This window comes from Lepeophtheirus salmonis, chromosome 5 (assembly GCF_016086655.4).
Source record: "Lepeophtheirus salmonis chromosome 5, UVic_Lsal_1.4, whole genome shotgun sequence".
Classification (NCBI taxonomy): domain Eukaryota; kingdom Metazoa; phylum Arthropoda; class Copepoda; order Siphonostomatoida; family Caligidae; genus Lepeophtheirus; species Lepeophtheirus salmonis.
Window position 1 is genome coordinate 25,600,072 of NC_052135.2, and position 15,825 is coordinate 25,615,896.

The 15,825-nt window shown below is 32.3% G+C and overlaps 3 protein-coding genes and 1 long non-coding RNA gene across 5 annotated transcripts; 2 read left to right on the forward strand and 2 right to left on the reverse strand.

The window, feature by feature from the left end:
- The first annotated feature begins 3,109 nt into the window (after nt 1-3,109).
- Nucleotides 3,110-8,049, forward strand: Tudor-SN (Staphylococcal nuclease domain-containing protein 1). The gene is made up of 7 exons (XM_040713132.2): nt 3,110-3,377; nt 3,441-3,708; nt 4,823-5,154; nt 5,516-5,979; nt 6,036-7,096; nt 7,148-7,362; nt 7,425-8,049. The coding sequence occupies exons 1-7, from the start codon at nt 3,321-3,323 to the stop codon at nt 7,737-7,739; spliced, it is 2,712 nt and encodes a 903-aa protein (XP_040569066.1). The 5' UTR covers nt 3,110-3,320; the 3' UTR covers nt 7,740-8,049.
- On the reverse strand, nt 7,978-8,950 carry Ts (Thymidylate synthase). Its single transcript, XM_071888487.1, has one exon. It carries the CDS (start codon nt 8,948-8,950, stop codon nt 8,078-8,080), a length of 873 nt encoding a protein of 290 aa, XP_071744588.1. The 3' UTR covers nt 7,978-8,077.
- On the reverse strand, nt 7,978-10,122 carry slx1 (Nuclease slx1). 2 transcript variants are annotated; one of them, XM_071888489.1, is made up of 2 exons: nt 9,755-10,122; nt 7,978-9,690 (listed from the first exon to the last, which is right to left on the reverse strand). In XM_071888489.1, the coding sequence occupies exons 1-2, from the start codon at nt 9,797-9,799 to the stop codon at nt 9,115-9,117; spliced, it is 621 nt and encodes a 206-aa protein (XP_071744590.1). In that variant the 5' UTR covers nt 9,800-10,122; the 3' UTR covers nt 7,978-9,114. The 2 variants fall into 2 exon arrangements, with proteins under 2 accessions (XP_071744590.1, XP_071744589.1); XM_071888488.1 differs by having other exon boundaries at nt 9,747-10,037.
- A 52-nt stretch (nt 10,123-10,174) lies between these two features.
- LOC139905389 (uncharacterized) lies at nt 10,175-13,266 on the forward strand. The gene is made up of 3 exons (XR_011780083.1): nt 10,175-11,601; nt 11,654-11,793; nt 11,856-13,266. It is a non-coding gene; the product is annotated as an uncharacterized lncRNA (long non-coding RNA).
- The last annotated feature ends 2,559 nt before the right edge of the window (nt 13,267-15,825 follow it).

Consider the following 15,825-nt stretch of genomic DNA (forward strand, 5'->3'; position numbering starts at 1 on the left):
TTCATCATAATGGTATTCTATCAAGTATTAGTATATTTTGAAGACAGTGAAGTTTTACATATTATATTTTAAATTTCAAATTAGAGAAATGTTGTAACCTTATTTGATTTTAACTTCAAAGGCAATTACAGACTAGAAGCTCCAAGATAATATACAATCTGTTTGAATTATTTTCTGATTCGTATCTAAACAAGTTCAAACTAATTTGTCATGAAATAATAAACCGAAAAATGATTAAGAAAGATTTTAATACTCCAAACTTAGTTGTTGCATTAAATAGGTGTCAATTAAGTATGAGAGATACAGTCTTTGTTCTTGAAGCAACTTGATTTATTGGGGTTTAATATTCATGAATTTCCTATTAGTAAGTCTTCTATCCAAAGGATACGGAGTGATCGAAGAAAAGATTGGGGAACACTATAAAAATTGATTTTAAAGATAAAGTACTAGATGTTGTAGCTTTACTTTGTGATAGAAAATTACTCCCTGGTTAGAATAACTGGAAGATTAAAGTTTGCTGATTGTCTTTACATATGGAAAGCAATCCTAGACTGGGGACTCAAAGAAAATGTGCAAGTTATCTGCTGTGATACCACAGCTTCAAATACTGGTAGTTTTAATGGTATTGTAATGCTGCTGCAGGAAACTTTAATTAAAATTAGATTGAAAGATTATTGAAAAAATATATATTCCGTATAAATAGACTCCTTACAATCATTAGTACAAAGTAACCTATCGGCTATCGGCTATCTCTTTCGTTAAACGACTCTAGAGAAAGAGCGGTCAAGGGAAAAATAAACAATTCAATCTAAAACACAGGGAAGAATATGGGAATATGTTCCTAACGTAGTTTCCCTTATTCTTCTCTTTTTACAAGGGGAAGACTCACTCCTTCAATTCCTTCCCCCATGGCTCTGTTCCTAACTGGAGGAACATGTAGCAGCTTCTAATTTTAAGCCAATCAGAATTGAGAAATACTGAGCCCTACTTCTCTTACCCTGTGTGTCCACTCTTTGCCTAAAGTCCTTTGACTTTCGGAAATTGAAGATTTATTAGAATATTATCACAGTGAACTATCAAAAATTGCAAGGATGATTACATGGAGCTCATAGAACTATGTACTATATTTTTAGGTGGAGATAATGATTTTAAAAAAAAGAAGGACCTACTGGTGCCATGCACCAAGCTCGTTGGATGTCCAGAGCAATTATACTCTCTGAAAATATTCTTATTAAGTTACCAGCTTAAAATAAATAAAGACAATAAAATAGCGTTGTTAGATATTTGTTTATTGATAGTAACAATACACGTTATACCTTGTCTTTAATGCATTTTAGCAGTCAAAGCACCGTATAATGATTTTTACTTGTTAAAATAATTGAAATCTTTCGAAAAAATAGACGCAACAATATCAAAGGCTGCCTGATGAAACTTAGTCATCAATTATGGTATTTGATTGATGAAGTTGCTGGCCTTTAATTCTTCAATGATGATGTCTATCAAGAAGCTAAACAAAAAATGGTAGTAAATTAGAATAATGAAAATATCTCGAAACATGGAAAAGGTTATGTTGCATCGAATGGAGCATTTGATGGTTCTTGGTTTTGTGCGTGAATCTTTTTAAATTTAGTGATAACTTTATTCATTGTTTGATTAACATCCCGTCTATAATTATATGAAATTTGATTTCAGATAAAAAAAGGATGTTACTTCATATCGGTCAAAAGCATGACACTATTTTCCCGCTTTTAAATTGAGGATTATTATCTTCGAGGAGCTCCATCTTTATGGGAAAATAATTCTACTTGGATTGAAGCCGAAAAAAATTGTCAATGGTTAGAGCAGTTAATGTTACGTCTGAGATATAGTTTATGGAAGACTTCAATGATTTAATTACAACGGATGAGGAACAAAAGCAATTTATTGTGTTATTAAATAGAAATAATCCTAATATATGAAATTGAGTCCTATTTTTTATCAATTCTGAAAGATAAACTCAAAATTATCACTTTATAAAAAGTAGGGTAGACCGGAGATGTTGAAACACGCATTACTTGGAGATACTTCAAATTAGGCAGACAAAAGTTTTAAACAACAGTCATAAATTTATTTTCTAATATTCAAACGAGTTAAAATACCTTTGTTATAAGTACTTTTGGTGTAATCTTCATTTGAATGTAAATTTTTTGGTCCAACCTACAATCAAGTAATCGAATTGACTTTAAGGTCTCGTTTGCACCTGTTATCGTTGTCTTAGTGATTTTTTAAAATCCTTTTAATTTTATGTGACACCTTAATGTATATTAATGAGTTATTTTTTCTTTAAAACCATCGGAATATCCAACAATAACTCAACCTATAATTTTCTCTTGAAATACCTCATGTCTTGAAATAAATCTAAATCTAATATTATGTTAACATCAGTACAATCTTTAATATACATAAATTAATCATATTTAAAATCAATTATGTAATTTCAATGACCAATGTATGTTTCATTCATATTAGATTATTATAATAGACATTTAGACATAATTTATGTAACAAACTAAACAGTTCTTAACATAATTTTAATTTGTTAAAATTTATATGAAAGAAGACAAATAATTTTATTTTTAGAGTAAAAAAAAAGATCAATTCATTCAAGTCCAAGATGGTGTATAAAGCAAATATGTATCAACATCTCTTCCCCCCTCCCTTTCGTAAACTTCCACATATTTGTGTACAGCATGTTACATCTATATTACATGATTTTGCGTATTGACTGTACACGGAAAAGGTAGAAGTGTTATTCGACGGAATTCTACAGCAGCGACACACTCGTAATTTATGCGATGCTGCCTGTATCTTACCATTTCAAATGTATTTGACGTTTCTGAAATGACGTCACTTAAAGACGTAACAAAAAATGATTAAAGAAATAATTTTCGAAATTTATTCGATTTACTTTTTCTTTAATATTCAAATAAGATTGAGATAAACAATGGTTCAGCATCACTAGAAATTATAGAATGGTTTGTCAACTTTTGTTTCGCCCTTCAACTTCCTTTTTTCCAACACATCACGGAACCCGGGTTAAAAAGATATTTTCTAGAGTTTAATATTAAGTCACGTGATCTATCTATAGTATGTACAATATTATTAAAAAAGCAACCTAACGATTGTACAAAAAGGAAGGCAAAGATTTCCACATGAATTGGGTTGATAAACGCTCACTCTTTTTCCACGCAATACATTTTTTAAGTTATAAACTGTAGTGAGTTGTGTGTGACGACAGAACATTTTACTTACTTGACCCACGGATTTGATTGGAAACGAATATGGCCACGGAAGGAGAACAAAAGCCCAAAAGTTACTTCAGAGGGATTGTAAAACAGGTTAGAATTGCGTGGATTGTCTTTTGATATTTGGGGGATTATAACATTTTTCTTCTGAAATAGGTCCTGGATGGTGGATCCATTGTTATTCGAGGTCAACCTAGAAATGGACCCCCTCCAGAGCGTACATTGGCTCTGGCTGATATTGAAGCTCCTCGTTTGGCTCGAAGGCCGACGATTAATTCTCCTAACGCAACTGAGGATGAACCTTATGCTTGGGAAGCAAGAGAATTCCTGAGAAAGTTACTTGTGGGAAAGTCCGTTCTTGGGACTGTTAACTACACTGTTCCCTCTGGGAGGGAATACGGAGTTCTCCTCTATGGATCTGATGGTTAGCATTTCTAAATGCATTTCCTTTTCAACTCCATGTCATATTACTTATTTACTGTCCCAACTCTTAGTTTCACATAATTCTTCATCAATCCATCTCTAGTACAAATACCCTTATAGATATTTGAATGTTATATCAACATTGCTTCTATATAGTATTCCGTTAGTAATGCTTGAATGCAGTCATAACTATCATTATTATTATAGCATTAATTTGTATTTTAAATTCAAAAAATATTTAAATGCGTTTTGTAATAATACATCCATTTATCATTACAACTCGTTTTTAATGATAAGTACAAAATAAAATATAATTTAATTCTATTATAATAACTAATGGTAATGCTAAACGATTCCCAAAAAGTTTAATTTTGATGTAAGTCACCGATTTTAGTGATGCCAATATTTTTATTTTGACAGCGACGGACTCAATTGAATTTTTCGATATAAATTATGACTTTCATTTTTCTACTTTTTTAATTATATAGTATGATTTTTTAGCATAGAATATCTCATAGATGGTTAATGTCAGTTTCATGATATTTCATCACATGATTGCTAAAACGTTTTAGTATGTGGGGATAATTTCAAAAAATAAGATACTTTAATCATTGATAGAAATATATCCCTAATATTATTTCAACTTTGAAATCTACGGGAAAAACTTCCCTCTCCATTAACAAGAACAAATATTTAAAGCTCTCTATCTTATGAACTTCCCTACTTGTTTTATTATTTTATGAAATTAGCTTTAGTTTAAGCATGCATATACCCTCCTTTTTTTAAAATTACCAACGTGATTATTTGATACTCAAAGAGTATGCCCATTTAAACATATTTTGATTTTTTTTAATGATCCCAAAGATAGGATGGTACATTATCATCCTATCTTTCTCTTTTTAAGTTATTAGTCTATTTTAATATTTATTACTGATAAAATACTGTATGAAGGACTTATATACCACGTTTGTCATAATTCAACGTTAAATCTTCTAATTAATTTTCCAAATTTATTGTGGAAACTTGAAATATCTATCATACGATGTTATTGTGTTCATCTAAACAATTTTATATTATGTTTTTGAATATATTTTTATTTGGATTTTATAATGTAGATCCTGAGACAGCTACAAATGCTGCGGTAACCTTGTTATCTGCTGGATTGGTAAAAATTCGCGATAGCTGCAATGATGATGTATTGAAAGAGGCATTTAACTCTGCCAAGACTCAAGGCAAAGGCATTCATTGTGAAACTAGTCCTAAGGAGGTTGTTAGACAAATTGTTTGGGATCTCGAGGATCCACGGCGTCTTGTCGAAAGCCTTAATGGTAAACCATGCCAATCGGTGATTGAGCATGTTCGAGATGGGTCTACTATCAGAGCCTTTATCACTCCACCTGGATCAGATACTTTTCATCATGTCACTTTGATGTTATCTGGTGTCAGGGTAAGCAACATAATGTGATAAATATATTTTTTCCTCTTTAGTTTAACTTGAGTAACTCTTATGACTAGAGCAGTAGTTATAAAACTTTATACAATCTGAGCACTGCATACTACAGATACTTGTTAGTGTACTGTATAGTCTATACAAAATAGGTCTGATGTAATTGCTTACTTTTCAAATTTGGGCTGGACATAAAATATTTTAGAGGAATGCTCTAGAGAGCACCTGAAAAAGCTGTGGAGTACACAGTTTGAGAACCACTGGTCTAGAGAAAAACTAGTGTTTTCTTATATGTATATAAATATTTAATTGCTTATCATTAAGAATTTGTAATTTATCTTCTTTTTTTCCCCCTCCCAAGTGCCCAATTGTTAAGATTGGCTCTGATAGCAAAATGGATCCTGCAGCATCTGATGCTTACGCTTTGGAAGCCCAATACTTTACTGAGTCTCGTTTGCTTCAAAGAGAAGTGTTGATAACTTTGGAGAGTGTTAGTAATAAAAATTGCGTTGGTTCTGTTGTCACGCCTAGTGGAAATAATATTGCTGAAGCTCTTGTGAAGGAAGGTTTTGCAAAATGTATGGAATGGTCTCTCAAATATGTGTCTAGTGGTCCTGAGAAATACAGACAAGCCCAAGCTGATGCTAAGGCGAGAAAAATAAGACTATGGAAGGACTACACTGGGCCTGTCATTCCTGAAGTTAGTGCTAAGGACAAAGAGTTTACTGGTAAAGTTGTCGAAATCGTCAATGGCGATGCACTTATGGTTAAGAAGAGCAAGACTGAGACCAAAAAGATTCATCTTGCTAGTATCCGACCACCTAAGTAATTTTAAAGAGTTAATTATTATTTTTGTCATTACATCAGTTATATTTGTTTAGGCTACCTGAAAGCAAGGGAGATAAACCTAGAACTGGAGCATTTAGACCTCTCTATGACATTCCCTTTATGTTTGAAGCTCGTGAATTTTTACGTAAGAAACTTATTGGACAAACTGTTAAGGTTACTGTCGATTACATCCAACCCGAAAACAATGACTTTCCTGAGAAGTGTTGTTGTACTGTAAAAATAGGTGGTGTGAATGTTGCTGAGGCTCTAGTTAGTAAGGGATTTGCTACAGTTGTACGTTACTCTGCTGACAATGATCAACGTTCAAGCCACTACGATGATCTCTTAGCAGCTGAAGATAAAGCTTTGAAGTCTAACAAAGGTCTTCATGACAAAAAAAATATCCCCACTCGAAGAATTTCCGATCTCACTGGTGACTCTACTAAGAGTAAAACATTTTTGCCCTCATTTCAACGTGCTGGGAAAATCAGTGGTGTCGTAGAATTTGTAGCCTCAGGATCTCGATTCAGAGTTTACATTCCAAGAGAATCTTGCGTCATCACATTCCTGCTTTCTGGTATTCAATGTCCCCGTGCTGCTAGAAACTTGCCAGGAAGTGGCCAATTCAATGAGGAACCCTTTGGAAATGAGGCTCTTTCATTCTCTAAAGAATTGACTCTACAGAGAGAGGTTGAGATTGAAGTAGAAACCGTAGATAAGGGTGGAAATTTCATTGGATATATGTTCTGTGGTGGCGAAAATATGTCTTTATCGCTTGTTGAGCAAGGATTCGCAGCTGCATATTCAACTGCTTACAATTCTTCTTATGGCAATGCTATTTTCAGTGCTGAAGATAGTGCAAAGAAGCGAAAGGAAAAGAGATGGGCTAACTACGTGGAAGAAGTTGCTAAAGATACTGAAGAAGATAAAAAAGATGAGAATGAAGACAGAAAAGTTCATTTTGACAATGTTGCTGTCACTGAAACTACCTCAGATTTTAAAATTTTTGTTCAACGTACAGAGGATGAGTCCAAACTTTCTATGTTGATGAAACAGCTTCGAGAAGAATTCATTACTAATCCACCACTAGCAGGAGTCTACCAACCAAAAAAAGGTCAGTTATTTTTGTAAAGTCTCATAGATTCCTAATCTGTTTTTTCACTAGGTGACATCTGCGCTGCGAAATTTGTTGATGATGAATGGTATCGTGCTCAAATCGAAAAAGTAAACCCAACATCAGTTAATGTTATCTATATTGACTTTGGTAATAGGGAGGCGAATCTTCCCAAGACAAGTTGTACTGTCCTTCCAGCATCTTTTACATCATTACCTTCTTTCGCTAAAGAGTATTCTCTAGCTCTTTGCCTTCCACCACCTGATGTAATTCAATTTTGACTAAAATTCTACCTAACTTATCTACATTTTGCTTTTACTCTTTCTAGGAGGACTATGCTGCAATTTGTGCTTCATTCATGAAGGAGGATTTACTTGATAAAATATTCAAGCTTAACATTGAATATAAGATTGGAGGAGCAAGTTACGTGACGCTTACAGACCCTCAGTCTGATAAAGACATGGGCATGAGCTATGTTGCTGAGGGGCTTATGCTCGTAGATCGCAAAGGTGGTAGAAGGCTGGCCAAGCTTGTAAAATCGTATCAAGAAGCGCAAGAGTCCGCTAAGAAAAAGCATATCAATATGTGGGAATATGGAGATATTACGGCTGACGATGCCAAGGAATTTGGTTTAGGGAAATAATTTATCTTAGAAACATAAAAAACAAAACGCGCTTCTACGAATACATCATAAACTTTTTGATACATTTATGCCCTTCGAAAACATGAATGCATTTTTTCTCCCTCACTCTTTACTTTGTTACATTTGTTAAGTCCGTTATGGTTTTAAACCATGCAGGGATATTGTGTCGGTGAAAGTCATATAATCCTTGGTATTTTTTAATCATAATTAGAATTTAATGACATCATAAACATGTGTATACATATTTAATGTGTTTATTTGTTACACTTGATAAAAAAAATAAAATATAATCAATATTTATTCTTATAAACTTTAATTTCCCATTTATTTTCCTTCCTTCAGACGGCCATCTTCATAACTATTTTAGGGTGAGGATTATATCCTATGAGCTCAAAGTCATCAAATGTAAAACTCTCTATGCATTCCACATTTCGTTTCAATTTCATAGTGGGGAATGGACGTGGCTCTCTCTTTAATTGTTCTTCTAAGGCATCAATGTGATTGTTGTATACGTGTGCATCACCTAAGGTATGAATGAATTCACCAGGTTTGAGATTGGTCACATGGGCCAACATAATCGTTAAGAGAGAATAACTTGCTATGTTAAAAGGTACTCCTAATCCCATATCTGCAGATCGTTGATATAATTGACAAGATAGTTCACCATTGGCAACATAAAATTGAGCCAAACAGTGACAAGGGGGAAGAGCCATCAGGGGAATATCTTTAGGATTCCAGGCGCACATTAATATACGACGATCGTTTGGGTTTTCTTTTATAGTCTTGATAACATGAGAAAGCTGGTCAACTCCTTTCCCTTGGTAGTCAGTGTGCATATTATTGTATTCCGCTCCATAATGACGCCATTGGAATCCATATACTGGACCGAGATCTCCCTCTTCTCTGTTGGTAAATCCCATAGAATCTAAAAATTCCCTTGAGGAGTTTCCATCCCATATCCTCACCTTTTTTTCCTTAAGCTCATTTGCATTTGTTGATCCTCGAATAAACCAAAATAATTCTTCTGCGATTCCTCTTATAAAAACAGTTTTGGTAGTTAGTAATGGAAAAACATTATTTCGTAAAGAAAATCTCATCTGGGCGCCAAAAATTGATTTTGTCCCTGTTCCAGTGCGATCCCCCTTATTATTGCCATTTTTGATAATGTTAGAAATCAAGTTAAGGTACTGATATTCTTCGTGTTGATTCATTCTGCAAAAGATCAAAATGTAACAAGTATTTAATCCTACCAAAGCTGATATGAATCAAGTGTATTTAATATATTATTCACAAGTAAATTAAAATACGAGTAAAAATAAAATTAATAAACGTTTAGAAATAAATAATTGACTAACTTAATAGGTCTTAATCACAATTAAGAACTATCTGACAAATTTGAATAGCACCCATTCTTTTTCCGAATAATGTCCCCCCACAAGATATCTAAATCACAGACAGGACAACTTCCATTAACAGGTAATAGTCTTTCAGGATCTTTGACAAGAAAATGATTTGCAAGGCATGTCATATGTGAAGCAGCGGAGCATTTATGTGAAATACATTTAACAGATTCATCCGTAATATCAATATCACTAAAACAAATTGAGCATATAAGTATTTCTTGCTCAGGAGAGTCATTAGCTTTAGATGCGATTTTGATAGAGCGAACAGGACCATAAACAATGGGCATGTGAATAGGAGGATCCTTTCCAGTCGGAAAAGAAACCAGATCTGGTCGAAGCCATCGAAGTGTAAGAGGAAGGCGAACCCAAGGAGGTGCTAAGAGCATTTCAGCCACAACTCTCACATGAAAATTTAGAGACTTTTCTTTAGAGGTTTTAGGAGTTACTCGAGATGAAAGTCGTCGAGATCGAGAAGGATGTTGCCAAGCCCATTCGAATCGGAGAGCAGATATTTGATTAGGGAAACCTTGGACAAGAAGTACCATTGTCTGTTACAATGGATAAATTCAGAATATTATTTTAAACAAGAAAATAATTGTAGTACCCATGGACCTTTAGCAGATGTTCGCCGAGCTCCTCCAAAGGCGGATCCAGCATTATGTTGCTTTAGTCGTCGAACTGGATCCACGGTGAATCCAACATACATACGACCTTTGTATTTGGGATTTTCACTCATTAGTAAATAACATCCAAAAAAGGATTCGATTTCATCCGATTCCGACATGTTTTTACCCGCCTTCCTATCAAAATTGGAACAAATTGATTTGTATTCACTCTCAACCTCGAGATTCAAATGGAGCCTTGAATGGGGAAAGAAGATAGCTAGAAAAAGAAATACATAAGGTTGAGCCAAACGTAAGCATTAAACCAAATAGCGCATCGAACACCGTTAGCCTGAGGAAATAGTAGGCTAAATATTTGTCCTAATATTTTCGGAAGATGTCGCTTTTCTATGACGTCACACATTTATTTATTGCACGTATTACTTAGTATTAATAAGTTTGAATAAGCACTAACGCGGATATAATTTATTCTTGTCTTAAATATTTTATATTTACATATTAATATAAAGAAAATTTGAAAACAAAATTACTCCAAAATAATTGGTGATTGTAGTGTCCGAGTATACAAAAATAGAACCGAGTCAAATTTCCAAAGGCTTTAATGGAATGGTTTGATTATTGTGCAGATCCTATAAAAACATACAAAAAGAAGTTTTTACGGAACAGATCTTCAGAATGTTTCAAAGCCACTTTTACTGTAGTTTTCTTCGTTATTAAAGGCAGGTGATAGACTTTGCACTGGATGCAGGAAAACACTCAATAAAACAGGATCTCCTATATCACCAACATAAATCAGTGCTTCTCCAATAGTAACACAAATTGATAAATTATTTACTGAGAATGACATTTTGGAGAATAATATTGAAACGGATACTCTAAATTAGTCATTCACTCTTTTAGGGGAAAGTCCATTTTACCAACGAAAAGCTAATAAATCAAAAACCTATACATTATCAAAGCGAAAAAAGTACAGGAATCCGTAAAAAGAAAACTGGACTTAGTCATTGGTTCTCCTGAAGAAAATAGATCGAATGTTCCATTATGTGAGGAATACTGCATGCCTGAAGTCATTAAAGACATAAAAGGAAACTATGAAGTTTCAAATAATAAACAGAAAATTCAGATTTTAACAATTTTCGTCCATACTATGAGCATCAGATTAATGATGCAGAATTTCAAATTTTGGTAAGAATAGAAAAGCGTGCGAGGAGAAGAGAAGAAATACTTATGGCATCATTGATTAAATAATGTACATCTTCTTCTATGAACGTTATTTATTATTTATTATATTCAATATTAGATAGTGATAGTCGATAGGGAACTGAATAAAATGCCTAAAATAACGCCGCCTTCTGTCTGGATTTATGAAAATGGAGGCCCAGGAATTTGGAAAATACTTAGCGGATGAGAAACAGATGGTTTGTTTTATTTGTCGATATAAATGTTCCTTTAGTCCCTATCTAGAATTACATGCCACTCATTATCATCTCATATCAAGAGAATGGATATTCATCTAAAAAATCAAGTTAATGATGAGTACATGAAGTCAGACTTTATCTTTGATCTCTCAAAGATGTTGATTGCATATAATATAACCTTATCCATTGCTAATTATCTATGTTCAAAAAATTTATGGAGAAAACACACGGGTAAACCTATCCCTTCACGAGGAACCATCATTAAATTAATGGAGGATGTTGGTACTCATGTCATTTATGGAAATACATATAAAAATGTTTTGAGTCATCCACACCAAATGACGATCAAGTTATCAGTAAAAAGTATAAAATATTTACTAATTTCGAAATGGAACTCTGAATTTTGTACTATTGAACAGTAAGTATTCAATTTTTTTTAAATCTAACCATAAAATATGATCCTATTTTAGCTAAACATATCAAGAATTATGATACACAACTCATTAAATGGCAAAAACAACTGCTTAAATGGTCACAACAACGGGAGTAGTAGCTTTGGATGGCTCGCAACTAGTTTGTCTGAAACTAGTTTCTTCACTTAACGATTTGGGTATGATCATCAGGTTTTCCAATATTACATAGTCAATAAATATTACTTTTTTATCACTTAAGGCTTAGCTATGGTTGATAGGCTCCAAGAAATGGTGTTCAGAAAACTCATAAAAGGCAAAAACAACTACTTAAATGGTAACAACAACGGGGGTAGTTACATTGGGTGTAGCATTATAATTAGCAATTGTGTATATCCTTCATGATAATAGTATGTTGTTATATAAGCATAAATAACGGCGGAAATCTTTTTTGAATAAGGAGTAATATCCCCGGACATTACTACATAATTAGCTTTTGCTCTAAATCTTTAAAATGGATTTGTTTCTAACATTTTTTTTAATATTATATTTATTGTCTACCGATGAGATTTATCTAATTATTAATAATAAAGTAAATGTCAAAATCATAAAATTAGAGATATATCTATCCTGTACACAATTGTATATAGCAACTTCCACATAAAGAAGAGGGGTGATTATCTTTTTGATTCAACTCCACGTCTCGCTTGTGTTTTGCAGAAGTCCTTTAATTTTATTATTCATTATTACTTAAGACTTTATGAAAGTGATTTCATTAATTAAATAAAAAGTATTCTTGACTCAAAGTGGTACTTCCTAAGATGAGTTGGACAGCCCAAGAAGTTACTCTTTTCAAAAACTAAGAAACGTATTAAGTCATTCTCAGTTCTCGCTAGTAGTCCTTGAGTTACAATTTGGATTTAAATCAATTGACAATTTCAACTAATTAATCTATTAGTCAATGTTACTATTACAAGGTTAGGCAACCAGAAAGTGGTTTTTTTTTCTTCAGAAAGAGTTTCTAGATGAGTAGCACTGCCTCTCTTCATTTCAAATATGCTAATATCAAATAAGTTCAATCCTCGGAATCTGTTTCTTTAGTGAGCAAGGACTGGTTCATCAAGATAACGAAGAGCTATCATCCTTTCGGATAAGTATCTTTCAAGATAATACAAATATAGCCCATTCATGAATTACTAATTACACGTAGTTGAGTTAAGTGACCCAACATTTCTTCTCATGAAAGTAAATATAATTTTTTTTGAGGAATGATTACTTTCTTACTCTTTTAAATAAACACAACAACATCTATAAAGAATTTATCTTGATACAATTTATATAAATCTAAATACTAGTATGTTTATCGGAACCCTTTGATCTCTTATGCAATGGAAATAAATAACTATGTTTTAACATTTTGTTGTAAATTTTCTAGCATTTTTGAATTAGATACTCAGGACTACTGATTACTTCGACTTTTTTTTTATGTTAATATTTAATACATACATGATGATATCCATATGATCCTTTTAAATATATTTTTGTATTCTGAAATACATATCAATTGATTTATATAGTATTTACCTTATAATTGTTTTTATTAAGTTAGAAGTTTAAATGTAATTATTTATTTTAGAATCCATTGGTTTGGGGCAAATAAAAAATTATTTATTTAAGTTTATTTCATCCCTTGTTTAAATACTATAATATTATTGAAAATTAGTAAAAAATAGTGATTTCCATACTACGCATACAATTTCATAATTTAGGAAGATAAAAGGAATCAGGAAATTGATGATGAGGATTACTACAATTATTTTAAATATTTGATTAGAAATCGATAAAATCATTCTCGTGTTTGGGAATTTTGATACTACGATAACTCTTCCTCAATTTTGTGCAACAAGAACTCATTATCCTGCCGCCATGCGGACTCTTCATGGACTTAAGGTTATAACTTAACGTGGACTCTATACTACGATAACTCTCCTTAAATGATGTGCTACGAGAACTTATCTTTGACTTAAAAACCGTGAGGACTTCAATTGGACTTGATTTTATTATAACTCATCCTATACTCAGCGATATAATTATTCGTCCTAGTCGATGAAGAGTTGACTACCCTTGCTGTAGATTATATTTACTTACTCAACTAAATAAATACACTTTTTGCTTCGAATTTGAAATACATTTTTTATTAGAACAAATTATTTTTTATTGCGTTTAAACATTAACAAACAATACAATTTATTTGAAGCATTGGAGATATTCTGATAATAAAGGCTTCCTGCTTACTCGCTTATAAGTTGTTTTTTTAACTCCTGATTAATTATATTGATATTGATTATATTTGCCTTACAGTTTAAAATTTTACATCCTATTAAGGAACATATTGGTTAAAATTATGATTCTCCTCACATTCTGCTTCGTCAATGATGAACATTGCTATAACCTATTTCATGTTCTTTCGCGTTAACGGCTTATGGAGAAACCGTGAAATCAACACTGGATATGGATGTCTTTGACTCGATTTGTTGATGGGCATATTCCCCCCCCCCATTACCATTGTGTCCTAAGAAATCAAGAGAGGGCTTGGCCCACATACATTTATCTTTTGAGAGGCGAAGGCTGCCCTCTTGCAATGTAGAAAGAACGTGAAATAGGTTATAACAATGTTCATCAGGAAATTTAAACGCCACTAGTAGGTCTTCCAAATAAATGAATACTCTCCATGTTACAAAATAATACATCCAATGAAAGATGAAAAATTTGTGCATCGTTTTTGAGCCCAAATGACATTGCACATATTCGAAAGGGCCGATGGGTGGGATGATGACCGTCTTTGGGATGTCTTCGTTCTCCACTGGGATTTGATAATAGGCCTGGCAAAGTTTCAGCTTTGAAAATACCGTGGAGCTCCCAAAGTTTTGAGAAAAGTCTCTAATATTAGGGAGTGGGCACCGATTGCACTCTGACATACGGTTGAGTAGACGAAAATCCTCATAGAATCGAAACCCTCATGAAGAATTTCACTTTGGACTTGAAGAAGGTACCGGCTGTGACGATGGAGTGTGTCACTGTGTGCTTGAGTGGAAAGTGAGAGTCAATCTCCAACTACACAGTACACAGAATGAATTTTGGAATTGCACAATTCAAATTGTTTGATTCGGAGCCAGGATTACAAATTATTATTCCAAAAAATAAATTAAGAATAATTTATTCTTAGATATGTGTAGTTTTAATGAAATTGTTTACGGTGATTTATTATTTTAATTAAATTAAATTTCTAGAGTATGACTCGTATAGTTTCTTGAGGTTGAATATGTAATATTTATAAATCCTGGCTCCGAATCCAGCTATTTGAAAATTTACGACTATAAATCATAATTAAAATTCTCTATTTTGCAAATCTATTTGATAATTTAAAATAATGTGAAAAAATGAACTGCTAAATAAAAGCAGTATATGAACCTTTCTCCAATTAAATAATTATTTAAATTAAAACATCTGAATCTTTTTTAAAACAACGCACCCTTAGTGATTCCTTTTTTCGGCAATTACACATGCACAATAATAATCACAGTTGTTCTTATTTTGAAAGAATATATACATACAAAGAAAAGTAAGTCTACCCTATATACAATTAAGCATTCAACTCCTATAAATCGACCACTCACTGCCACACAACTAAAAATATCAACTATTCAGATTATATTGAAACATAATTTATAAAGAGGAAAGATTCTTATTATTCATTATATAATTTATTTTTAATATAATTACATATATTATGTAGGTATTATATATATCTTCTATAATGGGTATTTGCGTAAAAAAAATCATTTTTTCCTAAAAGAATGAACCATTTCTTAAACTTTTTTATTGTTGACATTCATGCACAAAGACCAAAAAAAAAAAAAAAAATATAATAATATTTTTATATATTTCCTTCATTTTGGCTATCTCTAAAAAAAAACTACTTCATGTTAATTGACAATAATAAATATAATTTATATATAATTTAAAAATAATCCATTTTTTCATTTTCCAAAATTATCTTTCTATGTATAAGTTTCTTTAATCAATTAAATATATATTATCATAATAACACAACTACGATTCAATTCTACTATTATAGTATTAGAGGGGCTCGTTTGGTTCTGTTTGCCTAAGTTTGTAAGTTCTTTATCTCATGGGAAGACTAATTGATATTTATTTTGGTTGTTGGATTA